General features: G+C 37.8%; 1 protein-coding gene across 1 annotated transcript in view; it reads left to right on the top strand.

Moving 5' to 3' along the window:
- Positions 1 to 27500, top strand: part of mad1l1 (mitotic arrest deficient 1 like 1) — an 898611-nt gene that overhangs the window by 460452 nt on the left and 410659 nt on the right. Inside the window, exon 16 of the mRNA XM_039774048.1 lies at positions 18272 to 18476. Coding sequence (XP_039629982.1) covers positions 18272 to 18476 — 205 coding nt within the window. The remainder of the gene's footprint in view (positions 1 to 18271; positions 18477 to 27500) is intronic.

The following is a 27500-nucleotide window of genomic DNA, read 5'->3' as shown; positions in this document are numbered from 1 at the left end:
GAGCTAGGCTCTGATGGCTATTTTCAATACCCTTGCTCAATGTTTTGTTTTTAAAAAAGTAAGACATAATAAAATCCTAATTTCCTACTAGCAAATGGCTAAATAAAGATTCTACTGACATGCAGCTTCCAGTTTCATTTGCATGTTCCTGCTTATTGCTACTTTTGTTGGTATCACTGAAGACCATCTCTGGTCTTCAAGTAACATGCTTATTTTTGTATTTTAAGAAAACATTCATGTATGTATTTGTGTGTGTGCTATTTTACATAGCTACTATTAATATACTGTCCATCAAAAATAATGCTAATGAGCTGATTTATTGTCCTCCTAGTAATAAACACCGAATTAGTGAATCTTATGCTGTGTTACAGGTTTAATTTTAAATGGATACATTTTCCAGTTTTGTCGATTGTTCTACTCTTAATAACCCGTAATGACAAAATGAAAACATCTTTTTAGAAAGCTTTTCTAATTTGTAAAAAGGCAAAAAGTGAAATCTCACATTTATTTAAGTATTCAGTCCCTTATTTCAGTACTTTGTACAAGCCTCTTTGGTAGCAATTACAGCTTTGAGTCTTTTTGAGAAAGTCTTGACAAGCTTTGCAAACCTGGATTTGGGCAGTTTGTCCCTTTCAACCTGACAAATTTTCTCAATCTCTGACAGATTTGATGGGAAGTGTCTGTAAACTGCCACCTTCAGGTCTCCTCACACCTGTTCTCTGTGGTTTAAGTAAGAGCTTTGTCTTGGCCACTCGAGAACAGACAGAGACTTGTCCCAAAGCTACTCTGGCATTTTCTTGAATAGTCACCCAGTCTGAGGTAGCGTGCACTCTGGAACAGGTTTTCTTCAAAAAAACTTCTGTATTTCACTACATTCAGCCATCTCTTAGTTCTGTCCAGTCTGTTGCAACCATACCTCGCCATAGGGATGGTGATGAGCAGTTATAGGTTTTTAAGAGACATTGTGTTTGGAGTTCTGGCCAAAGAGTTGTCTCATCAGAACAGAGTCCTTTAAATGCCATTTGGTCAACTCTTATGCCTTTTACTCGAGATGTTTGCAACTAGCTGCTCTACTGTAAACTGAAATGTGTTGCTGAGATGGTCATCCTTCTGACAGATTCTCCTATCTTAGCAGACGACTTTTGAAGTTCTGTTAGGGGGACTGTTGTATTCTTGGTCATGTCCCTGACCAAAGCCCTTCCTACCTGTTTACTCAATTTGGCTAGATGACCAATACTTGGAACAGCCTTGGTGATTGCAAATTTCTTCCATTCCATATTTTTTCAGGCCATTGTGCCAGATGGGTTACTCAAAGCCTTAGACATGGTTTTATTCCCTTGTCCTGATCTTTGTGGGTAAGATAAGTAAAGGAAACAGGATGCCCCTGATCACTATTTGGAGTGCCACGGCAAAGGATATGAATATTTATTTAAATAAGAGATTTCATTTTTTGATTTTTAATCAAGTTTGCAGATCTCTTTAAACATCATTTAACTTTATCATTTATAGGGTATATTGATGGGCAGAAAAGGCCAGATTATCCATCTAAAATGAAATCTTCAGCTCAATTTAAGTGTATAGAAAGTGCTCTCTTTGTGTATATGTGTCTATATATATTAAAGATTGATTAGTACGTCTTTATCCTCTATGTGATAGGTAATACAAGTACAGTGTACTTTAAAAACTTTCTTTATTCTCAGTATCTAATCTTATAACTTAATCATAATCACAACATACAGTACCAGAGAGGGCACATCTAATAGCTAAAATATAATGTAGTTCAGTAGGTTTACAATAAAATGTAATGTGCGAGTTTGTGTGATGTAGGACTGTGTACAGTACAATAGTACTACATCTTAAGAAGGTGTTTCATTGTTTGAGCCTGCATATAGTGAATTGTCCCTAAACACCCCACTGCATTGCCTCCAATGTGTAGAGCTAGCCTATATGTATCTATTAGTATGTACTGTAGGTGCATCACAAGTTTCAGATACGAATATATGTCGGTAGTTTTAAATGTAATGTCCCCGTAATATTTTTTTCAGGCAACAATAACATTTATTTCTATAGCACATTTTCAAAAACATGATGCATCTCAAAGTGCTTTATAAGATGTCAAAGAAATACTGTAGTTACAAGAAAAAAAACTAATTAAAATAGTTAAGAATAATAATGAATAAGTAATAAAAAAAGTCCTTGTATATAGAGCAACTAAAATTTAACTAAGAAAAAGAAGAATTAAAAAGTGGGTTTTTAGGAGTTTTAAAAATAATCTACTTGGCATATCTGTCAGTAAAGTATTCCAGATATTTGGTACATAACAGTGAAAGGCCACCTCAACATTTCTTCTATACTTAACTCATAGAATATTAAGCACCCTGCTTTTAGAAGCTCAAAGGTTTATGACTTGGACCTTAGGGGAATAGCATTCCAAAATACAGGAAGGAACAAGATTATTTTTGGCTTTATATACTGTTAGTATTTTAAAATCAATTCTAAAGGGCACAGGTAACCAATATAGCAATGCTAAAACTGGTGAAATGTGCTCAAATTTTCTTTTTCTGGTTAAGGTTTTTGCTGCTGCATTCTAAACAATGTATTTCTTACATATACCTGTTAGAGGTGCATTACAGTAGTCTAGTCGACTAAAAATTAAAATGTGAATCAATTTCTCAGCATCGTGCAGTGTTATATAACTTTAGCAAAATTCCTTAAATGGAAAAATTGCAGTCCTAGTAAGAACGTTAATATGTGTTTTAAAGTGCAGTTCAGAGTCCATGATTTTACCTAAATTCTTTGTCTCCTCCTTGAGTTTTATTGCTAAGGGATCAAGTTTTTATTGACTAACAACACATTCATTATTTCAGTTTTTGCCAACCAGTACTATTTTTGTTTCTTCCTTATTTAGCTTGAGAAAATTACTACTTACCCATACTATTGAGGCTTCAGTAGATGCAGACATAGCACCTAGTTCAATTCAGGCAGAGCTGGGACAGATCATTATTTCACAAAAATTAATTAAAGTAATGAATTTAAATTAAATCCATGTGAGATCTTACATATTAGGTGATGCAGAGAAATCGTATGTCTTGCTTCTTCTTGTGCTGCTTTAGGTTTGACGTAGGTAGAGAGTATCGGAGGCACACACATGCATATTTCTCACACCTCCATTCTCCACTGTATGTAAAACAGTGATGACACAGGTGCAGTCTGTCTCACTCTTTCCTGTTCTATGGTCTGGGAGATGGAGGGAGAGTACAAGAAATGTGTTTCTTGCTCTTTCTCACACCATGCTGTGTGTGTCCCAGAACGATCTGGGCCCTTTTTGTCCTATATAAGGAAAAACAAGTGTGACGCCTCATCTGATTTAATGTTTGGATAATGTTTCATTTTTGTTTATTTCGATTGTTCTATTTATTAAAAAAATATTTTTACATCTAAAATATTTTATATAGCAGAAATATGATTCAAGCTCAAAATGTAGAGGTACTAGGTATGAGTGTGAAGCACTGTTCTGTTCCAAAACAATTACTTTGTTTATATATTTGAAATCAGCCTCTAAATTTTGCTTTCTGCTGACATCTTATTTGAAACAGGTGGTTTGAGTATCCAGCTGACATGTTCTTTATGGGATTCTGATGCTTTGATGTCTCACTACTCATTTAACATGTCTTGTTGCTCACATTCAGAAACATATCCATTTACTTATGTACAGATGTAGATTTTTTGTCACTATACTTCATAGACTAAAGGTGTTCATTTCAGTACTTTAAATGTATAATTCATCACTTGTTACAGTATGTAATTTGAGAAAATAAAACTTCTTTGGCAAATAATAGGAAACTGTGATCCTTGAAACTAGTAAACCATTTGTAAATACCAGAAATCTGCCAATTCTGTCCTAATCAATTGAGGCCACATTTGTACTGGTGTGCCTGTTTTAGTCTTATCACAGTGTAGCCACCTACTTCTAGATGACAGTCACAGAGATGAACAAGTGTATTCTATTGTGTGCTGATGACACTTCATATGAAAAAAGAGCAATGGAGTCTTTTTGTCCCAATGAGCAGATGACAGTTTCATCTGTCAATGCGGAGTGTACAGTCACTTTGGGAATCTTCATAGTTCTCATTGGACATTCACTCAAAACAACCTCTTTTTTTAACACCTGTAGGCTCCTTATACACTGTACTGATGTTGTTTATTTAAAACTATCCCTAAGTAGCAGTTATTGCTTTTTTTTAAACAGTAATGCCATGGGATCAAAAAGTAAAATATCAGACTATGATGCATGCCTTTGTGTATTATAATTTGTATGTGCAGTTTGCAAAGAATCCCAATTAAATCTGACCCTTTCATACTTTCTGCACTTATTTCTAATGAGTGAAGAAATCTTCTTTTGTGAGTTGACTTGTTGGTTATTAGTTTTAACTGGCCATCAGGGTGTTGAGTTAGGTTGGGGTGATGGAAGATGATTTTTTTAGTCCAAAAATATAATATTAAAAAAATTATGAAGAGGAGCAAATGAAAAAATATACTTTATAAATCCCCAAATTGCCCTGGAAACTGCGGACTTTCTAGTTAAAAAAAGACAGCTGTGTTTAGCAGGCGTGAAAGGCCGTTCCACTGCTTCAGTCAAGGCCTGCTAAAGGTAAGCTATCTCTTCTGCCTGCCCTCCTTAAATGAACTTCCCATGGGACTTCCTAAGCGAACCTTGGCCACAGAACCTTCTGTTAATCCTTTTCAGCGGGGCAGTGAGGCGAAACTGCAGAAAAGAGCAGTGCCCTTAGAGAGTTTAATACAATATTCCTTTCTGCTGTCCATTTTGTAAAGATTCTGCAAAAGATATACTTGCATAAAAACCAAGTTTGAATTTTTTTTATCGACTTAAGCATTTCATTCATTTCTAGGGAAAATCCTTAAAGTATATGTTTGTATTGGAAATGAAATATGGCTTAGCTCATTAAAAAGATGTTGTTTTATTGATTATTTAGACTTCTTAGGTAATGTTGCATTTCATCTGTTGCTATTTATACTTGGGGTAACTGATATGGGTCTAGTTTTGAGATTTTTCTAGCAATCTACTGCATGCATGATTTAAAATCATCAATAAAACTAGGAAGGTTTTATGTTTTCCCACCCTGTCAACTTAACATTTCACAAAGTTAGGATTCATCTAGAGTATATTTAAAATGTAGCGTTATACCAGTATTCTGTCCATAGCAGGATGACAGGTACATAAAAAATAATCGCAGAGTGCTTAGGAAAGAAATCCTTTCTGATACAAGGAGAATGTGGAAGTGCAGGTTTTGAACCTGGGGTATTGGGTCAGTGAGGCAGCGGTGTGAACCACTGCACCGGGGGGTTTAGCATATAAGGTACATTTATAATGTCAATTCATTTTATATGAAAACTAATTGGACTTGAGTAAAATCAGTTTGATTATGTTTTTAAAATTCAAACATATATTTTAACAAAACTAACACGAGGGAGAATTTGTTGAGGAAATGTGCCTAATCACTACCATTATGCAGTAGTTATTTTTTAGACTGTAAAGGCTGTGATGCCAATAAGCATTATTTGTAGTCCCTGAAAGCACATCTCAGACCATTAGAACATGGAAGTATGTGTTTATGATACCTTGTTTTATCTAAATATTGTTTGGCTATTAACATTATGGTATATTTCATCCTTGTTGTACCTTCATTTGATACAAGAAGAATAAATGCCACAAATTCTCTACATACATCCAAATTTAAATAGTATAGACTAGATGCACTGTCTCTGATTTAATACAGTACACTGTTAATTACTCAGTTTCAGTAGTGAATTAAACCTTCATCCCTGTTGCTGCTTGTCCAAAGACAGGTGAAGATGGACAGTCTTTTTGAAAATGTAAAGGTGATTTTCCTAAATGTCAGAAATTTCATGTAAATGATAATTGTGTTGGAATGTTGGCACTGCCAGGTATTACGCCTACATTTTTGCATTGCAGCTAAAAATGTGCTACACAACAAGTCATGTGTTACCAAACACAGTGGGTGGTTAGCTGTTATTGCCAGGTCCTTTTTATAACTTTCTTGCCAATTCCAACACTCCTATTGAGATACAGATGCATATCAAGAGAAAACCTTTTGAATAAACATTATGGGTTCAGCTCTTGAGCTCTTACATTATAATAATATACTGAAGGAAGGATTAAAATAAAACTCATGTATTTGTATGGTGTACCTAGTAGCTTATTTTCATACCCAGGTTTACTTGCGGCTACTTCAAAATCACAGCAACACAGTTTTTCCAAGTTAATTCTGACTTTTGCTTTGCTACAGGTAACAGTATAGTAACTATGTGATGCTGCCAACAAATACCACAGCTCCTTGAGTGCACATGTGTAGTTTGTAATCTTGATAAACTAGAATACCTTAACAGAAGATAATACTAATGCACAAAATAATCCATACAAAACTATGGACGGATCACAGAACATCTAATACATTCCACTCAGGCTCTTAAACTTTGGAATCCTTTTAATTTAGACAGCACCTCAGTCTGAAATGAAGCCATCATGCATCTCCTTGTGTCTGTTTATGGCTGCTAATATAAAGAATTGTGATTATTTTGCATTCTATCAATAACAAATCATATATGGCAGGAGTCATATGCTCAGTCATCAGATGTTATCCCTAAACAAAACTTCATCTCCCACAACAGGATCAATGTGTTCAGCCTGTGACTCTAATAAGAAATATTTGTAACAGGTGCAACATGAGAATGTTAGGATTTTTGAAAAAATTATATGAAAGGATCGATTTAGTCAAAGAAGAAAGTAAGTATTCAAAAATGTAACTAATCAGTGCAGTGTGATCTGAAATGTTTAATGCTACCTACTAATGGCAGGCTGAATTGTGAGGGCTTTGCTGAATAGCCTGCTTCATCCTTTAAATTTTTTCTAACATTCTTATAGTTCTTGATGGTCCAGCAGCCATTTCCTTAACCTTACTAGTTGAATAAAGTTTATTAAATCACTTTAAAATAGTGTTACGAAATTTCACTGAGGCCAGTTAAACTTATTACAAAATCTTCTTTGCATGTCTTTTACAGTTGTGGATTCAATGTATCCCATTAAAGTGCACACACAATGAGACACTGACCAGTTGTCCATGGCTACTATAACTACACATACTGTACAACACTGGCACACCAGTATGGAGGTCCTCACACTACACCAATTATTACAGTAGAGCAAGGAAACATTTACAGGCACACTTAGAAAGTAATGTTTATGTTGTTTTAGTAGTGCACAATTAGCTATGATTAACTTGGTAGGTTCAAGAGCACAGCATAAAAGGCCTTGACTCTTTAAAGATGGGGAAGCAGGCAATAAGAAGTGCTGTAGGGACAGTAAAGTAGTTTGTGCATGGAAGGTTTACTGTCCAGCCAATGTCAAACCTGCCCTGCTTCAATTAAATGTGTTGAAAATTATATATGAGAATCTCATTGTAAAGAAAGTGCAGAGTGTTCCATGTACACAGACGCACTACCTGGAGTTTCAGCTCTGCTCTTTCCTCTGGCAGCTGACTAAGGTGCCACATATCATTTTCATGGTGTCTTTTCAAATAAGTTTCTGTATAAAGCTACTATTGATTTTTTTTTCTCCTAAAACAATGTCCAATCCATCTTCTGGATTAATATAGTTAATTTAGTGCAGTTACAATTTTTCATTAATAAAAAAAGACTCCGAGCACCAGTAGTGAGAAACATCAACATAAGAGACATGATGACAAGAACAAATCTATTATAAAGATGAGGACACTTATTAATTGGGTAGTGTGTGTAGCATTAAAGGCAGAGTGACAGTTGCTCTGAGTGTGCAGAAAATGAAAAATGGAGTTGCATTAAAGCATTTTGAATCCAAACAATTAATCTTGATTTAACAATTTCTTTCATTCAGTCACAAGCTCCTTTACAAAGCAAAAAAATTACAATATTGTACATTTTGGAAGGTAATACGTTTTAGAAGGGAACAGAAAACAATTCATTACAGTCAAGGAATATATCTGCAAACAGCATTAACTTGTGGCATAGGCAATCACAAATGTACAAGTCTACATTGGGTTTAATTATTATTTAGGTTTCCAAGAAGTTTATTTAAAGTAGGGAATTGATGGTTGATGTATTGTTTTTGATGGAAACCTGTACCTGCTATGACTTAAAAGGTGCTCGGGTATGTTCTTAGAAATACAGCCAATTACCTACAATTTAAAAAACGAAAGAAACAAAGAAAAGGTCACACTGCAGAAACAGTAGGGCACAGCATCCTTGGTGTATGGGCCTTACTTTAAATGAGGCAACACTGAACACAGTAGTTGCCATCATGTAATTTTTTCTTTCTTTCTAAAAATCTGAAACATTTTCAGAGTTTTTCTAGTGTCTGTGAGGTTTTCTTTATTGTCATGACTTCTCTTTTAATATTGCTGTGTAATCATAAGGATTGAGAATCTGTACACTCCAGTTTCTCAAAATTTAATCTATCAGAATAATTGTAGGAAGATATTACTATGTTAACACACTTACATGAAGATAGCCTGATCAATTAAAGTTTGTCATGAATTTTCCATCTTTCTGAAAGCTAATCGTTTTTCTTTTTCTTTTAATTAATGCACTCCCGCTCTGTAAAGTAGACATCTTGGCATTCTGAATGTAAGGCCAGGGCATAAAAAGATTAGAAAATACACTGTTTAGAAATGGAAAAGCACACAACATTAAACAGTTTAAATAATTAAAAAGGAGAATTATTTTTGGCAGTTGAAAGCTCTCACATTCATGTAAAATGCTATAAACTAATAGAATGCAAATTAAAAACAAACCTAAAGAACATACTTTTCAGTCCACTGCATTAGTTAGAGTTCAATTAAGGATGAATCTTATCTGAAAGGCAAGAGATTAGATCTTTGTACATCTTTCTACCTTAAACTGTGAATCAGATTATTGCAGCTGGCTTTCTAGCAGTTTCCACAAAGCAATTACATTTATGCCAAGCTGACTTTCTGAAATTTCTAAATTAAAATGAAAACAACCCTTAGAGATATGCATTACTAATACAGAAGCAGTTAATTAAACTCTGGAGTTGTGTGTGTGAGTGACAACAGTAGTCTTCATGTGTGTTGAAGAAATCACTCTTAGTATGGCTTTGGTTCATGAAGCTTTAATATCAGCTGTTTTTTGTAAAGTTCTTACACTTATAGTAGTACAGTATATTATATGAATGGTGCTTTTATCCAAAGTGACCTTTCAGTCCCAGGGTTCCTTATTTTCCAGGATAAGGAACTTGCATAAAATCAATGGATGAGTCGGTGGTAAGAAGAAAACCAGCGTGTCAGGCCACTGCACCCACATGAACATTTCAGTGGTTGTGGCTTGTGATGGCTCTTCTTTTCGTGGTTTCACAATTAAATGATTCCTAAATAAAGATGAAGTGGTCATGTAGTGGTTAGCGCTGCTACCTCCTTAAGGATCCAGCACTGTGGGTTTCAATTTCACACCCAGTTGGTGGTCTTGTTTTCATATGATCGGTACTGTCATATGCACAGAGTACGCTGATGGTCTTACTTAAATGTACTAAACAAAATGTGTGCTAGAGGGATTAGATCATAAGTTTGGAACTACTTTGTCAAAAACAAGCTACACTCTGTCTCATTTGCAAGGTTTTGTTCAAACAGATTTTGATGAACTTTAAAAAATTTCTTGATGGCAATTTAGCTAACTCCATCTGTATTCTCTCTTTCTTTTAACCAATAATTTATGTATTTAATGCATTCTGTGCATCTAACCACATCTGTACATTCTTTATTGTTATCTAAACAATAAGAATAACAATGTAATAACTCCGGGGTGGCTCTGAGGCTAAGGATTTGCACTGGCAAAAAAAAAACGTCATACCCAGTACGGAGCAATTGCAGGTTAAAGGCCTTGCTCAAGGGCCCAACAAAGTAGCGTCACTTTGGCGTTTAAAGGACCTTGCAACCCAGAATATTCTGAAGCTACTTTCAAAATGGTAAGATATGCATGGTAAATATTCATATCATACTGTATGTAAAACATGCAGATTTCAATAGTTAAGGTGAGAGAAATTGTTTATTTTTAAATTTTAAAATTTTTACTGGAAGGACTGAACTAGTAATTTAATTTTAACATCATTTTGAAATTAGTTGGAGCTTTGTGTATTTTACCAGACAATATTGTATTGCATTTTCAGAGATGCTGCTATCATAAAATAAATCAGAGAGTATCTAAAAAGAAATCACTATACCTGCTTTAAACATCAGTAATGTTTGTCCCTTACATGCCATCCTAAAACCATCCTGTTCTTGCTGTGTTCCTGACAAAGTATTTTGTCATCAGTAGCTTTTATTTGATTTTCATATTTCCATTACATTAGTGTAACTTGCACAATTTGTGTCAAGGAGAATTTTTTAACAAAATGATCAGTTGGTGTGTTTGCCTCACGTAACCAGCGTTGTTTCCTCCTTTATCACTTGATTACTGTAGGTATACTGTTTATTTTTTAATGTACCTTTTATTCTGTAGTAATAAAAATCATGATAAGGTATTTATTAAGTAGAATTATCGAATGATTTTGAACTGATGAAATCTCCTATAAACGATGCCATTTCTCTTCCACATTCCTTTTTCTAGGTGAAAGCTTTACATTGAGCTTACGGCTAAAGCCATGGATTGTACTAGAAAAGCAATTTAGGATCATTCACAGCAACTGTCGGTCACTATAGTTGTAGGTAAACTACAAGATGATGATAACTCGACAGATTCACAAGGTTTTAGAATATGTTATTATTGATTTCATTTTTGATATTACAGGTTTCCCAGTACACATTCCTAATACATACATGAAGTTGAGTATTGACCTAAGTAAAAAATAGACCACTTAATGACACAGTGATCTGTGAAAATAACGCAAGTGAGTTGTTTTTGCTTTATTATTGTAGCATGAAATTTTAAAAATATTTTACAAATATTACTTGTTTAAATGTGTTTTGTTCTATTTAAGCAATTCTTTTAGGTGATTTTTTTTTACCTGCATGTCTCCTGCAGATTATTGACAGTAGTGTAATACAAACAACAAAGGATAAGACATACTGTATGTAAAAAACAGGCATGCAGCTGGCACCATGAGTGCCTGTTTTGTTCCATTATGATTCCTGAATCTACTGGGGCCTCTGTGTCGTCTCTGGAGGAGTAAGAACAGTGACTGTGCAGGATGACTGAAGTCTTTACTGTTGTTTTTTTGTAATGTGGCATTCAGAAGGCAGCTATATAAAAGACATTTTCTGCACCAGCTTCACCTGTAGTGATTTCTTTCTCCTTTTTGTAGTGAGCATCATCTCTAAAAAATGATAGTAACAAACTTTGATAAACATTGCTGTACCACTCTGTGTGCCTTAATGATTAATACATTTTTTTTTTTCATTTGTTAAACATGACTTATATTAGCGAGCAACAGAAATTCCTTCAGACGTTTATCTGCATTTACTATTTATTTTGTCAATGAAGCTGTTTTAGGATTGCTAAATTTGCTGATATCTTAGGCCATTCCCATCTATCCATTTAATTTCTAAAGCTGCTTGAGTCGATTGACAGCTCTACATTGTCTCCATGTCTGAAATTGTGAGTGTGTGTTTGTGTGTGTGTTTGTACATGGTTGTGGCCTTGGATGGACTAGCATTTTCGGTAGGATGCATTCCTGCTTTATGCTCTAACTGCTGGGATGTGTTATTACTCCCAGCTACATGCAGGTATGCTCCAATGATATTAAAAATATTGTAGATTTAAAATTAACTTAGAGAACAATATATGCAGTGTTTCTTTATTATAGGATAAGTGTGCTGGAGGATAAATGAAAACATGTACAATGACAAGCAACATTTACTCAGTGTTTTGCATCATGACTTTGTTTACTTTTATTGTATGCAGTAATCTTTAGCAAAACTAAAACATTTGATGTCTACTACAATAAACTATACAGTTCCTTCTCTATAATGTACTCTATATATAATGCCTATAAAGAGTTGGACGTTTTTACAATTTATTGTTATACAACATTGAATTACAGTGAATTGAATTTGTCTTTCTAGACACTGATAAACAGCAAAATATTCTTTAACGTCAAAGTGAAAACAGAGCTTTTCAAAGTGGTCAGAATTAATTCCAAATATCACACACTAATCAATCAGCTGAATGTTCACCTTCTTCATGTCAGTATTGAGTAGATACGCCTTTGGCAGCCATAACAGCTTTGAGTCTGTGCGTTAAGATCTCTCTCTATCAGCCTTGCACATCTGAACACTGCTATTTTTCCCTTTCTTTGCAAAACTGCTGAAACTCTGTCAAGTTGCATTGGTATTGTGAGGGAACAGCCTTTTTTTTTTTATATATATATATATAAAGTCCAGCCACAAATTCTCAATTGAACTGAGATGTAAAGTCTAACAAAGCCACTCCAGGACATTAGCATTGCTGTTTTTAAGCCATTCCTTTGTAGCTTTGACTTTGCCTCGGGTTGTTGATTTCCTGGAAAACAAAACTCTTTCTGAAGCCTCAGGTTTCTTACAGTCTACATCAGGTTTTATTGTAGGATTTCCCTGTATTGTGCTGCATTCATTTTCTCCACAGCCTTTACAAGCCTTCTAAGCATTCCTGCAGTATGATGCCCTCACCACCATGCTGACTTCAGTTTCTCATGTTTCCTCTGGCAAATTGTAGACAAGTTGTTGTATTTGTTTTTTTTTGCCTTTCTCTTTGCTACGCTTCCTTAAAGCCGTTACTGGTGAGGCACCAGACAAATCTGTCGACTGTATAGTCTCTTGAATTCCTTCATAGTTCTCATAGGTTTCTTGGTAACCTTCCTCACTCATCTTCTTCTTGCATGATCACTCAGTTTTTGTAAACTGCTTGCTCTAGACAGATTTCCAATTGTGTTAAATTCTTTTCATTTCTTCATTATTGATTTAGCTGGACTCTAATGGATATTCACTGACTTGGATATTTTCTTATCTCCATCTCATCACTTGTGCTTTTCCATCACCTTTTCATGGAGTAGCTTTATTGTGTAGGTTAGGCTGACTCACCATAAGTTAGACCTTTCCGATAAGGGGAATTTATACTACAGTTAGACAGGTTATCTCTATTGAACTAACTCAGTGACTTCTAAAACCAACTGGATCCACCACCAAAGATTTAGTGATGTCATATGTGGTTGAAGTTTTCAGACCAGACAGCAGGTGTAATTATAAAGCAGCTTTATTTTTCAGAGTCACAGTGAGAAGAGTTTCAGAAAAGCAGACAATCAAATGTACATGACAGCGTCAGGGCTCTTCTGAACCTCGTCTTTTGGGTGGGGTCCAGTTTTATACCCCTAGAATGCGTGATTTAACATCATTATAAAATGCAACAGTCAACACATTTATTATACACAAACCTTGAGCCCCTTTAACGTCCCTTGTACAACTTGATTTCTTTTGTTATGGCGTTCAGATGTAAGCTAAGGGACAACGTGATAAGGCAGACTCATGTGTGGAATGCTCAGACCTTGAGTCCTTTGCACAAATATTTTTCTGTTTGCTAAAACAAAGCATGCTTTTACATGGTTTTGTAAAGCTTACTTCTCAGACATGAATTAGTACAAGGGAACGAAGAGAACATTCCGTTTCCACAGATATTACAGTGGTTAATACTTATTCAGTCTTTCTGTTTAATGTTTGTAATTAATGTAGACCACTTTGCAGAGCTCTGTTTTTCACTTTGACATTAATAGTCATTTTTTGTTGATCAGTATCAAAAATGCCAAAACAAATGCACCGTGATACAATATTGTATAACAATAAAATAGGAAAATCTAGGCACTGTACTTTACAGATATAACCACTTAACTAGAAATAGTATTCCTCCACACTGATCTATTTTGTAGGTATCAATGGAAAAGATATCTTAATTATACAAATGGAGTCTTGAAATACTGTATTGACTTTTTTATCACATAAAAAAAATACATATTACTCACCTTACACTTAATATTTTTTGTTTTATTTTGTAGTTTTTAATGAAAGTTTATGACCTAATTTGAAGAAATTACTAAAATCTCTGAAAAGTCTAATTACAGGTCTACTTATTTTTATAAAGGTAAATAATCATGATGATGACAACTCACTGAAAATAAATTTAAAAATTTAGGTTGATGGGCATTAATCTATCCGTAGTTTCCCTACTAATTTTTCCCCCCTGTGTACAAATCATTATCAAACTGCTCATTAAAAGATGAACTTTTCTTATTTTATGAGTACCTTTACTTTAATTTATTATGCAAAAGAAAATTGCATCTTGCGTGGTAATCAATTGCTGTTCTGTGTTCTCATTACCTGATTACACTTAAGGAACCTTGTTTCTGATTGCTCTTACATTAACATGTATTTTTTTATAATATTAAACAAGATTAAAAGGTTGCATACCTTTTAGCACAATTTTAAGAATGACTTTCTTAAAGTGCAGATATTTGTTGCAAAACTTATATTTTTCTTTACGTAAGAGTTGAATTTAAATTGTTAAGGTTTTTAACAGTTCAACATACATGTGCCAATTCTAGAGAGTGTTTTTTCTTTTCGTGTTGTTTCAAACTTAAAATTATTTTCATCAAAACTCTTAATCCTATATTTTTAAATACATGCTTATTATAATCAAGATGATTGAAATATATAATTGAAATTGTATATTTTTAAAAGTTTTTGATGTCAAAAATTGTCCAATACGCAAATATGATCATCTTGAAGCAAATTGATTGTCTTGTGTTTTGACATATTTTGTCTGTCAGTGCAGAATTTATGATTTTATCAGAACTTTTTGATTTAAATTATTTTATAAGAGAGCATTGTTCTGTGTTTAAACCATTACATTCTAGTATATGACATTAAATAATATCAACTTGATTTGGCTGTTTGCAAATGTAACAAATGCATGTAAAGAATTGTAAATTATCAAAACTTTTATGGCACCTTGAAACATATACAGTAGCAGCAGTAATAGCATTAGTAATAATAGCAACAACAATGGTAACACTTGGACCAATTAGACCTGTTTTAATTTGTGACTTTTCTGTTTGCCTTTAACCCGATTTCGGTTACCAGTCCACTTTTCTAAACAAGATTCAGCTTTCTGAAACACTGAATGCTACCAGAAAAGTCTGTTGTGTATGAGAAAATGGATGCAATACTATTCATTGAAGAATGTGGTATTTTAAACTAATCTTGTGCAACTGACCTGTTTTTCAGTAGGAACATTAGTTGAAATGTGAAGCAGTTTCACCTGTATCTTGCATTTTTTTTTTATATTATCATTAAATCCAGAATTGGTTATTGGCTTTGTGTCATGTCAGTGCAAATAAGCAGATTTTGGGTAAGACACTGTTGTTACAGTTAATGGGCATCTTAGCGTAGTAGAGCAGGAAGATCCCATATTTCAAGCAAAGAAACCTTGTCAGTAACCCACTGACAGACGCCACTGCTACTGCAAGCAATAATATTTGTACATAACTATTAATTGATGTGTAGACTAGCAGTTACATGCAATTTCCTTTTTAAATCACAGCTATCATTAGTAGTTTTATTTTGTTTTCTTTGCCATAACCAAAAGAAAGCCAACCTTTTAATAACACAAAATGTACTATTAGGGTAGTGAGTAATCTGCCCTTTTTAATTCTAGTATACAGTTTTCAATTTATCTGAAAAATTGGTGTGTGGCTGACTTAGACAAACTTTTTTTCCCTAGCAGCCTGTGATGTTTTGTAAAGTTAGCAGGACATCACAAAACTGTAGTAGCCAATGTTAAAACAAAATGTGATAAAAACTAAAAAGAAATAAATAAGAATAAACTTAAGAATGTAAACCCTGTGACTTTGTCATCCATTAAACTAAGTACAGTTTTCATCAGGTGTACCAGGCCAGGGCCAACAATGAACTAATTGTTGTAGAGTAGCAGCATGAAAGGCACTTACTGTATTATACAAATCAGTAGTAACTGATCATGCCAAACTCAAGCAGAGTGTCCAGAAAGTTATTTATGGTCGCATGTCTATAATGAGTTAAAAGTAATTTTGAAAAAGTAAAAAAAAGTAAATCTTCAGTCATTTCACAATATGGCATATTATCTAGAAATGGAAAAACTTGAATATTACCGGCCATCTTTTAGGTCTGTTCTGCTAGATTTAGCTCACACTCTGTAACCAAAATGGTGCTTTAAGAACCCCAGGCTAACATCAAATAATCTAAAGGCATGTCTTGCCAAAATGAATGTTACAATTTGTGAGTTAATTTCTTTTAATTTAATTATATCAACTTTGTCTACATGGCTGGTACTCCAAAGAATATTAATACGAAGGGAGTCGAGCTAAAGCTAGAAAATGTGATTTATTAGAAAATGTAATGAACTTTAACAAAACTGATAATGTCACTTCTCAGTGTAGTCTCCACCCTTCTCAATGCACTTGCGCCACCTGCCTTAAAGTGCCCAGATTCCTGCAGAATGTTTTGTGTTTTACCTGCAACCACTTCTGCACCCAAGTCATTGTCGATCACTACATGCCAAGGGGTACTACAGTCACCACTGCAAGTTACTGTGACTTGCTGGAGACCAATGTGAAGCCTGCTATTCGATCCCAGCAGTGAGGACTGCTGTCTCAAGGAGTCCTTTTGTTTCAAGACAGTGCCCATCTGCCCGTCCACACACTGCTAAGAACACCAAGGCTTGTCTGCAGAAACTGAAGTTTTAGGTATTGCCACATCTTCCTTATTCATCAGATTTATCACCGTGTGATTTCCACCTTTTTGGACTACTAAAAATACATCTGGGTGGTTGTTGATTCAAGATGACGACATGAAGAAAACATGGCTGCAAGGACAAGGCTAAACCTTTTATTCTGCTGGAATCTGCTACCAGGCAGTTGCCGCAAGTGCATTGAGAATGGTGGAGACTACACTGAGAAATGACATTATCAGTTTTGTTAGGGTTTGTTTCATTTTCTGATAAATCCCATGTTCTAGCTTTAGCCTGACTCCCCCTCGTTTATGACTGCAGAGGTTTGAAAAGTTCAAGGACCTCCTGCGAGAGGGTGTCTTCTAGACACTGTTTGGAGAGGATCAATCTATTTTATGTCTTTTGGTTGTTTTATATTTGTCAGCTGTGTTTCTTGAAGTATACTTGGAGAAACAAAACTTGAATTTGAACTGTACTGCCAGGCAACAAAGTTGCTAGGAATTTCACCTGGTGTCACATCCATAGGTGACAAAAGCACAATATACAATATATGACAGTATAACAGCATTATACTCTATGCTGTGCAGTAGAAGGGAAAGTTAATAAGCACAAAGTATAATGTATTAAATAATATACAGTAACATTATTGAACTTTATAAAATTTTCTCTATATATTAATGTTCATAAGACAGCACAATTTTGTTTGGATTGAAATATCTAGAGACCTGAAAGAGACTGAGATGTGAAAGAGACTGAGATGCATAAGAGGCTCTGCAATAGGCTGTTACTTTTAGTGACTTGTAACATTTCCATGACAGAGGTTACTTGGATGAGCAACATTCTTGAATTATATTTCCTGCGTGTTTTGTGATCTGTGATCTATACAAGTCCTCAGTGGAGTCCAGTTTCAAGCATACAATCCTTTCTGCTGTCCTATTGACACACTACAGTTTATGTTCTGAGTGAGCAGATGTATTGACATAGCAAACAGTTATAGAGATGGTGAATATACTGTTCTGTAAAAGTGAACCAGCACTGATAGGGACAGGTTAAACTTTTTAAGTTGGTGGAGAAAAAACACATTGGTAAGCTTTTCTAACAAGAGAAGTTATGTTTGTATCCCAGTTCAGAATATGAGTGATAATTGTGCAAAGACTTTTTACTGATTTCTTCTTGTTCAGAGTAACATCAGATATATCCAAGGGAGTAGGAAGTGAGGAATGTCTACATTTCCGCTATTTTCAGAGTATTCACTTTGAGATTATTGAAGTTGCTCCAACTGGCTAGTCTATCCACCAATTTCTGATATGGCACCTTGTCCACCCTGGTGACCAAGCTGCTCTCGGTGTGATATTTGGTAGTATTACAGATGGGTCTTTAGTCATTGGTATGCTTAGGACGACAAATGTTTCTTATTCTAATTGATTTCATAATTTGTTTTTTTTTTTTAAAACAGGGTGACTATGATCCGACCAAAACAAAAGTAATCCACTTCAAGATGAACCCTTCTAGTGTGGCTAAGCAACAGCGTGTTGAAGACATCCAGCAGCTGCGAGAGGAATGTGAGCGCCTAAGAGAACATATTCGGACTGCTCAGGCACTGGGAACTCTTCCCAAGGATGAGGCTGCTTTGAGTCTTCCACCCCCCCAGGAAGTCCTAGGTACCTCAAGAAAACATGCTCTATTTTCTTAAAAATACTTCTTTTTGGTTGCACTCCTGTAACCAACACTGTTATAACTGACTGATCCTTCTGTTTAAAAAAAAAAAACTAAAATAATTCACTAATTTGGAAAATTCAAAATTATGCTTCAACTCCAATATGCCCCAAACAACCTTGACTAAGATTTAAATGTCCCACGTGTGTACCTTTGAGATTCAGTAAGTCAATCACTTTTGATGCATATTCTGTAAAGAATGGGACAAGCATGTATACATATGAAGTAAGCAGCATAACAGACAGAAAAAATGAGACAAAAAAAGTCTCATAATGGCTGTGTGTTCTGCAGGCCTCTTTTCCTCCTACTCATTCCTCCCCTGAGGATTTGTAACTGATGACTTTGGTGTCCTCATTAAACACATTTGTTCATCTGCACAATGTATGACCATAGTACACACATCTCATTATTAAAACTTATTATTGAGTCCTACAATGGTTAGCTTCAGTAATACTTTATGCTAAACAGTAATTAGACACATCTCTGTTTACAGTAACTCATATTCATGAAACCTTTTTGATGGTGTCCAATTTTTAATGTAGTAGTTTTATGTAAGTCTTATTTTAGCAAAATAAATAACACCTGTCAGTTATGAAGTCAACATATATAATGCATAAAATATATCAACATATTAAATAACAAGTGCATGCATGTTTTGGCAGAAAGTTGCCAATAATTATTAGGTAACTTTGTGATGCCAGCTCTTAAATAATTGTTGTTAGTTTTCTTGTCCTGTAAACATACAGTAAGCTATTTGTTTTCGATACTTGTATATTTAAATTAAAGGTTTGCCAGAAGCATTTTACATTTCTGACCTACTAATGGGCATTTTAAAAATTTTTTATAACATTTTTAGGTCTTGTTTTATGTTCAATTCTATCACTTAGTAATGTAACTTTGGTTTTCATTCACATATTTCTTCAAGAAAAAGTAATGCAAGCCACAAGACAGCAAACTAAATATTTAATTGGAGTCGAGTGTGTTGCTGTTATAAATTTTTACAGAGGTAATTTATCATCAGCCGATTCGGCTCCATTCACAGTGGCAAGATGGTGTCTCATTAACTGTGCTGGGCTATGAATAAACAAACAAAATCCTTTAGTTGTAATTGGCAGTTTGTGGGGTTTTTGTGCATTCAAAATCAGCAGAAACAAATGCAGATTTGTGTTTGCAGGCCATGACTAGTTTTATTACTGGGATTTTCTCACTTAATAAGATGATTTATTTCCTTTTATTTTTTTGTTTGGCATTTAATATCTAACACACATTTGTACCAATACATAAAATGTCTGATATATTATAAACAAAGATGTGCTTTTTTGTTGTTATTCATAGTCATGTTAGGACATTAACAGCTAATTAAAGTAGGATGATCCACAGCTTTTATGACTAATTGCTAGTCACTTTACTGTCATTTTAGGATTAATTTGTATGGTCATCTGGTTACTCCATTTGTATTCTTTATTGTTGTTGCCATCCATTGATAATGCAGAGCATGTTTGTCTTGTAATTATTATGTTTAGTGCCATTAGACCCTTGTCTTTACTTCATATTCCTCCACTTTTTATAGCGCTTTATAAAACAAGCTACATGGCAGCATGTACATGAATTTCGTTAATTAAAACCCACTTTAAACCACTTTAAATGGGGTTAATTGCACCTGATGCATACCATGTTCAACTGTAATCTGTTACTGTTGATTTAATCAGACAGCCTTGTCACCTTGAAAAGTTAAGGAACAGCTTTGCATTTTGAATGAATTTACAGTTTCAGAGTAAAATGTTGTCAGCCATGGATCATTACTTGACAAATTAGAAACCGGTCACTTATGTGTAGAGTAAAAACATTTCTGGGAGTGAAAATGACTCTTAATGTCTTGATGGAACCCTTTATTTCAGATTCCATGCAACAATGAGATTCTTATCTTTTACTGTATATGTAAGTCTAAGTGTTGAGTTTTTGTTTTTAAGAGCACTAGAAATTCTAAGCATATTTTACAAAAACAACTATGCATTTTAGCATTCCTAGAGTAAAAGCAGCTTTGGAGATCATTTGTTGAAGCCAAAGATCACTAAAGTTGAATGTCTTAGAAAGAAAGGTGACCTGCACTGCTCACATTACTGGATAGATTTTTTACTCAGCGGTTATACCCAGTAATCTGATGCTTATTTCCCCCTTGTTAAGTGTTACATCAGTGGAGGGATATTTAGACAAATAAAGTCCTCCGTGATCGTCAAAAAAAGAAGTTGTCATTTCTTTTCAGTCCAAAGTCTTATGTTGAGAGTTTATATCCCATGTTTGAAGGTGTGACAAATCACTATCTTTAAGTAAGAATTCTACAGTATGTAAGAGGTTACACAGTGTGTCTTTCAACAGTATACCTTGTGATGGTTATTCATTTGCAAGGTTACCACTGCAAACAGCATATTAATATATATATAGTAAATGGTACAGTGTGTAGACATTATGTCCACTCTTTACAGTGAAAGTGCATTTGTTTCTACCAAGGGGGGAATGCTTATTTTAAGACGTTGGAGGAACAGTAAAATTGATATTCAAGTTAAGTATACTCAGATTTTATATCCACTGAACAGCAATCCTGATGTAGCCATGGTGAGCAATTCAAAACAAAATGGCAACAGTATTTTAGTTAGTATACCACTTAACATATTTAAAACAAAGGGGATTCTTTTGTTTTTGATATTGTTGTATGTATATATGTATATGTGTGTGTGTGTGTGTGTGTGTGTATAAATATATATACAGTATATATATATAAATAAATATATATATAAAAAATAAATGTTTATGTGTGTATGTATGTATATATATATATATATGTATATATATATATATATGTATGTATATATATATATGTATATGTATATGTGTATATGTGTATATATATATGTATATATATATATGTATATGTGTGTATATATATGTATATATATATATGTATATGTGTATATATATATGTATATATATATGTGTATATATGTATGTATATATGTATATATATATATATGTATATATGTATATATATATATGTATGTATATATATATATATATATATATATATATATATATATATATATATATATATGTATATATATATATATATATGTATATGTATGTTGTAAAGGCTATATAGCCCGACCCGCACAGACCACGCAGAGGCAACGTGTACAAAAACACACAGGTTTTATTTTCTTCAGCCGTGGGCACACGCCTTCCCCGTGTCCCACAGGCCCAACACAGTCCCAAACACAGTCCCAAAACACAATCTTACAATTCTCCACCACTCCTCCCAGGCAAGCTTCGTCTCCTTCTTCCTCCCAACTCTGGCTCGCCGAGTGGTGGTGGCTGGGCCTTTATAGGCCACCGGAAGCATTCCAGGTGATTAACCACCTGGTCCCGATTGCACCTCCGGGTGGGGCTGAAAGCTCGCCCAGCCGGGCTGTGGGAAGCAGGCAGCTCCCCTAGCGCCACGCCGGGCCCCAACCAAGCTGTGGAGGACTCCATCTCCCATGGAGCCCTGCGGGTGGTTGGGGAATCACCGACGGCCGGGAGGCTGCCACCAAGCGTCCCGGGGGAGGTATTGGACTTCCCATGGCGGCTCCCCCGGAACATAAGCAACAGAGGCGTCCCGACCGGGCATGGGACCCGGCTGTCCTTCACAGTTCCCCTCCCTCAGATGAGGCTTGTGGGGATCATCGGCCTGCCCCGCGAGGGCCGGTCCTCTCCAGGACAGGGAGTCGGCATCCTTGGGTCCACGGCTGCGCCCTGTAAAAACATAATGAACAGGTCTGGGGGTGCTGCCCCGACGTCCCTGCCACTCGGACGTCCTCCTTGGACAAACCCTCCAGACATGACCAGCGTGACCACAAGAAAAGCATAACCGACCCCCTCCAGCTCGACCCTTGCGGGAACGGAAGCAGGCAGGAAACTCCTGCCCCCTCGCCCACTCCGGGGAGGGCTGGTGACGTGTTCGCCCCTCCGCGTAGCCCTCCTGCAGTGCCACACGAGCGGGCTTACGCTGCACCTTGTCAGGAGTCCCGACCTCTTTGTCCGGGTCCTCCTCTTCCTCTGGGTGCAGTGCCGGTCTGGGTCCCCTTATGGGAAGAAGGGAGACCCTGTGCCGCCTGCACCCCTTTAGACGATCATGAGACCGGTGCAGGCAGAGGGGCGGGGTTGTTTGGCAGCCAACATCCACCAGCTGCCTCTCCACACGTTCCTCTGCCACCGTATCGGTCCACACGGCGGCGTCTTGTGTAGTGGGCGGGGCGACCTGGCAAGCAGCACTGATCATATCCGCAGCCGTTGCGCTCCGCCCCTTTCCTCTACGGCCCAGGCTTCACCTACCTGAACCGCTGTGTCCTGCAGGCAGGAGGTTGACGCCCCCCGTCTCTCCAGCCATTTAACAACGGCCGCCATCGGGGCGCCGATCTTCCTGTCCAAGTCCTCCTTCGTCTCCTGCAGGACCTGAAAAACCTTAACTAAGGACTGCAGAGGAAGGAGAACATGTTTCAACTCCTCTACAGCCCAAGAAAAGTTAATGCGTTCGGTCGGCGCTGGACTTGAAGTCCCCTTGTTTCCTCCCACCGACCGCGAGCCAACAAGACCCTGCGGACCCTCCGCAGGTCTGTTTGGGAGTCCGAGAGGCTCGGGGAGAAGGTCCGTCACCCCCGCCTGCGAACTGTCCTCGGCGGGCGGCTGACACACTCCCCTTTACCTGTTTGGAGAGGAGCTCCTGCTCCTCTAGCTGAGCCACCGCATCGGAAACTCCTCCAGGTTCTCCTCCTCCGGCTCACTGGCCGGCCCAAAGGAAGACACAGCCCAGCCTCGCTCTCCCGTCGCTCTCTGCGCCGCCACGCCACCTAACAGCGGCCATCTGCCCACCAACAGGTGGTTCGTCCCTCGGGGTCCAGGAGGTAGGCTGACGCAAACGCGGAAAACCCTTCCCGTGGCCCTTCCCTCTTGAGCCCGTCACCTACCTCCGGTTGTGACCCGTGGAGCGGGCGGCATGCCGGCGTCTGGAGGCTGGCTTCTGTGTCCGCCCGGCTTTCTCCCCATGGCGCGGTGCCTGTAGGTGGGTTTTTGCGGCCTCAGTTGCGCTGTGCTGTGCTGTGCTGCGCTGGCTGGCTTGCTTGCAGCTGCGAGCGCGTTCTCTCAGCGCTGTGCTGCGCGTGTCCGCCGGCAAGTCGTGCAGGCGCGTGCCTCGCGCTTCGGCCTCGGTGGCGCGCTCTCGTCGGGAGCGTGCCCTGCTGCAGTCCAAAGGGCGCTCTCAGCGCTGTACTCACAATAGAGCACGCTCTCTGCCTCGGGCGCGCTCGGCACTGCGGTGCGGTGTGCGCTCCTGCGCTGAGCTACGCGTGCCCCAGGTGTTGTGCCGGGCCGTTACACACAATTTTATGCAGGTCCGTCCAAATGGACGGCCCGGAATCCTGTCGGCTACGCCAGATGTAAAGGCGCTATATAGCGCCCGACCCGCACAGACCACGCAGAGGCAACGTGTACAAAAACACACAGGTTTTATTTTCTTCAGCCGTGGGCACACGCCTTCCCCGTGTCCCACAGGCCCAACACAGTCCCAAACACAGTCCCAAAACACAATCTTACAATTCTCCACCACTCCTCCCAGGCAAGCTTCGTCTCCTTCTTCCTCCCAACTCTGGCTCGCCGAGTGGTGGTGGCTGGGCCTTTTATAGCCCACCGGAAGCATTCCAGGTGATTAACCACCTGGTCCCGATTGCACCTCCGGGTGGGGCTGAAAGCTTCGTCCAGCCGGGCTGTGGGAAGCAGGCAGCTCCCCTAGCGCCACGCCGGGCCCCAACCAAGCTGTGGAGGACTCCATCTCCCATGGAGCCCTGCGGGTGGTTGGGGAATCACCGACGCCAGGAGGCTGCCACCAAGCGTCCCGGGGGAGGTATTGGACTTCCCATGGCGGCTCCCGGAACATAAGCAACAGAGGCGTCCCGACCGGGCATGGGACCCGGCTGTCCTTCACAATGTATATATATATATATGTATATATATGTATGTATATATATATATGTATATATATGTATGTATATACACTCACCTAAAGGATTATTAGGAGCACCTGTTCAATTTCTCGTTAATGCAATTATCTAATCAACCAATCACATGGCAGTTGCTTCAATGCATTTAGGGGTGTGGTCCTGGTCAAGACAATCTCCTGAACTCCAAACTGAATGTCAGAATGGGAAAGAAAGGTGATTTAAGCAATTTTGAGTGTGGCACGGTTGTTGGTGCCAGACGGGCCGGTCTGAGTATTTCACAATCTGCTCAGTTACTGGGATTTTCACGCACAACCATTTCTAGGGTTTACAAAGAATGGTGTGAAAAGGGAAAAACATCCGGTATGTGGCAGTCCTGTGCGCGAAAATGCCTCGTTGATGCTAGAGGTCAGAGGAGAGTGGGCCGACTGATTCAAGCTGATAGAAGAGCAACTTTGACTGAAATAACCACTCGTTACAACCAAGGTATGCAGCAAAACATTTGTGAAGCCACAACACGCACAACCTTGAGGCGGATGGGCTACAACAGCAGAAGACCCCAACCGGGTACCACTCATCTCCACTATAAATAGGAAAAAGAGGCTACAATTTGCACGAGCTCACCAAAATTGGACAGTTGAAGACTGGAAAAATGTTGCCTGGTCTGATGAGTCTCGATTTCTGTTGAGACATTCAAATGGTAGAGTCAGAATTTGGCATAAACAGAATGAGAACATGGATCCATCATGCCTTGTTACCACTGTGCCGGCTGGTGGTGGTGGTGTAATGGTGTGGGGGATGTTTTCTTGGCACACTTTAGGCCCCTTAGTGCCAATTGGGCATCGTTTAAATGCCATGGGCTACCTGAGCATTGTTTCTGACCATGTCCATCCCTTCATGACCACCATGTACCCATCCTCTGATGGCTACTTCCAGCGGGATAATGCACCATGTCACAAAGCTCGAATCATTTCAAATTGGTTTCTTGAACATGACAATGAGTTCACTGTACTAAAATGGCCCCCACAGTCACCAGATCTCAACCCAATAGAGCATCTTTGGGATGTGGTGGAATGGGAGCTTCGTGCCCTGGATGTGCATCCCACAAATCTCCATCAACTGCAAGATGCTATCCTATCAATATGGGCCAACATTTCTAAAGAATGCTTTCAGCACCTTGTTGAATCAATGCCACTTAGAATTAAGGCAGTTCTGAAGGAGAAAGGGGGTCAAACACCATATTAGTATGGTGTTCCTAATAATCCTTAAGGTGAGTGTATATGTGTGTGTGTGTATATATGTGTGTGTGTGTGTGTGTGTGTATGTATATATGTATGTGCGTATATATGTATGTATGTATGTATGTTTGTATGTGATATTCGGATGTACCGATCCTGTGCAGGTATTGTTACACGTGGTCTTCCACTGCGAGGATGATCAGCTGTCCTTCCTGTCTCCCTGTAGCGCTGTCTTAGGCATCTCACAGTGCGGACATGGCAATTTATTGCTCTAGCCACATCCGCAGTCCTCATGCCTCCCTGCAGCATGCCTAATGCACGTTCACACAGATGAGCAGGGACCCTGGGCATCTTTCTTTGGGTGTCTTTCACAGTCGGTAGACAAGTCTCTTTAGTATCCTGCGTTTTTAGAACTGTGAACTTAAATGCCTACTTTCTGTAAGCTGTTAAGGTCTTAACGACCATTCCACAGGTGCATGTTAATTAATTGATTATGGTTAATTGAAAATGCATGGAGAACATTGTTTAAACCCTTTACAATGAAGATCTGTAAAGTTATTTGGATTTTTAAAACATTATTGTTGAAATACACAGTCCTGAAAAAGGAACGTTTCTTATTTTGCTGAGTTTTTATATTTATATATATATATATATATATATATATATATATATATATATATATATATATATATATATATATATGTGTGTGTTTGTGTGTGTGTGTATATATATATATGTATATATATATATATGTATATATGTATATATCTATACTAATAAAAGGCAAAGCCCTCACTCACTCACTCACTCACTCATCACTAATTCTCAAACTTCCCGTGTGGGTAGAAGGCTGAAATTTGGCAGGTTCATTCCTTACAGCTTCCTTACAAAAGTTGGGCAGGTTTTATATCGAAATTCTACGCGTAATGGTCATAACTGGAAGCTGTTTTTCTCCATTTACTGTAATGGAGATGAGCTTGAACGCCGTGGGGGCGGAGTTTCGTGTGACATCATCACGCCTTCCACGTAATCACGCAGTACATAGAAAACCAGGAAGACATGCATTATATAATTGAGAAGGCAGCTAAACAATAAGAAGCGGCGAAAGTGACATATACAACCATATTCATGAGTTCTGCTACTTCTGAAACAAAGCACGATGTAAACCTACACTTTAAATTAAGTTCATAGACAGGCTGCCGCTGGCGTTTGTAATTTAGTGCCTGCCCATATAAGGCCGTCCGTCAGCGGCAATCCAATAGCAAACTCCCACTAAATATTCACGGGTGAAGGACTGTGCTTATGGAGAGGAAGATGAGATGGTCAGGGTGGTGTTTGACACAAACTCAGCGAAACTGCGAGAGAAAGTTTTAAGTGCCAGGACTAAGGTAACATTAAATACAGCCATGGACATAGCACGAGATGGCACCAGCACAGCTGGGAACCTTCGATGCATGTACACCGAGCGCTCACGTGAACTGACGCAGTGCACAGATAAAAGCAACAGTTCCAAAGAGCTGAACAAAACCGAATTACACAATTGAAAAGGCAGCAAAAATATGAAGCGCCTGATAAGCATATTCATAAATCCAGCTACTGCGGAAACAAAGCACACGGTGGAAAAAGTCAATGTCCCGCTAAAGGAAGACAGTGTAAAAAACCCGTGCATGCAGTGTGTCAGGTCTCAGATAAAGAAGAAGACGAGCTG

The sequence above is a fragment of the Polypterus senegalus genome, chromosome 13, assembly GCF_016835505.1.
Source record: "Polypterus senegalus isolate Bchr_013 chromosome 13, ASM1683550v1, whole genome shotgun sequence".
Classification (NCBI taxonomy): Eukaryota; Metazoa; Chordata; class Cladistia; order Polypteriformes; family Polypteridae; genus Polypterus; species Polypterus senegalus.
The sequence above is the reverse complement of the archived record's forward strand: the minus strand, read 5'-3'. Positions and strand labels throughout refer to the sequence as shown.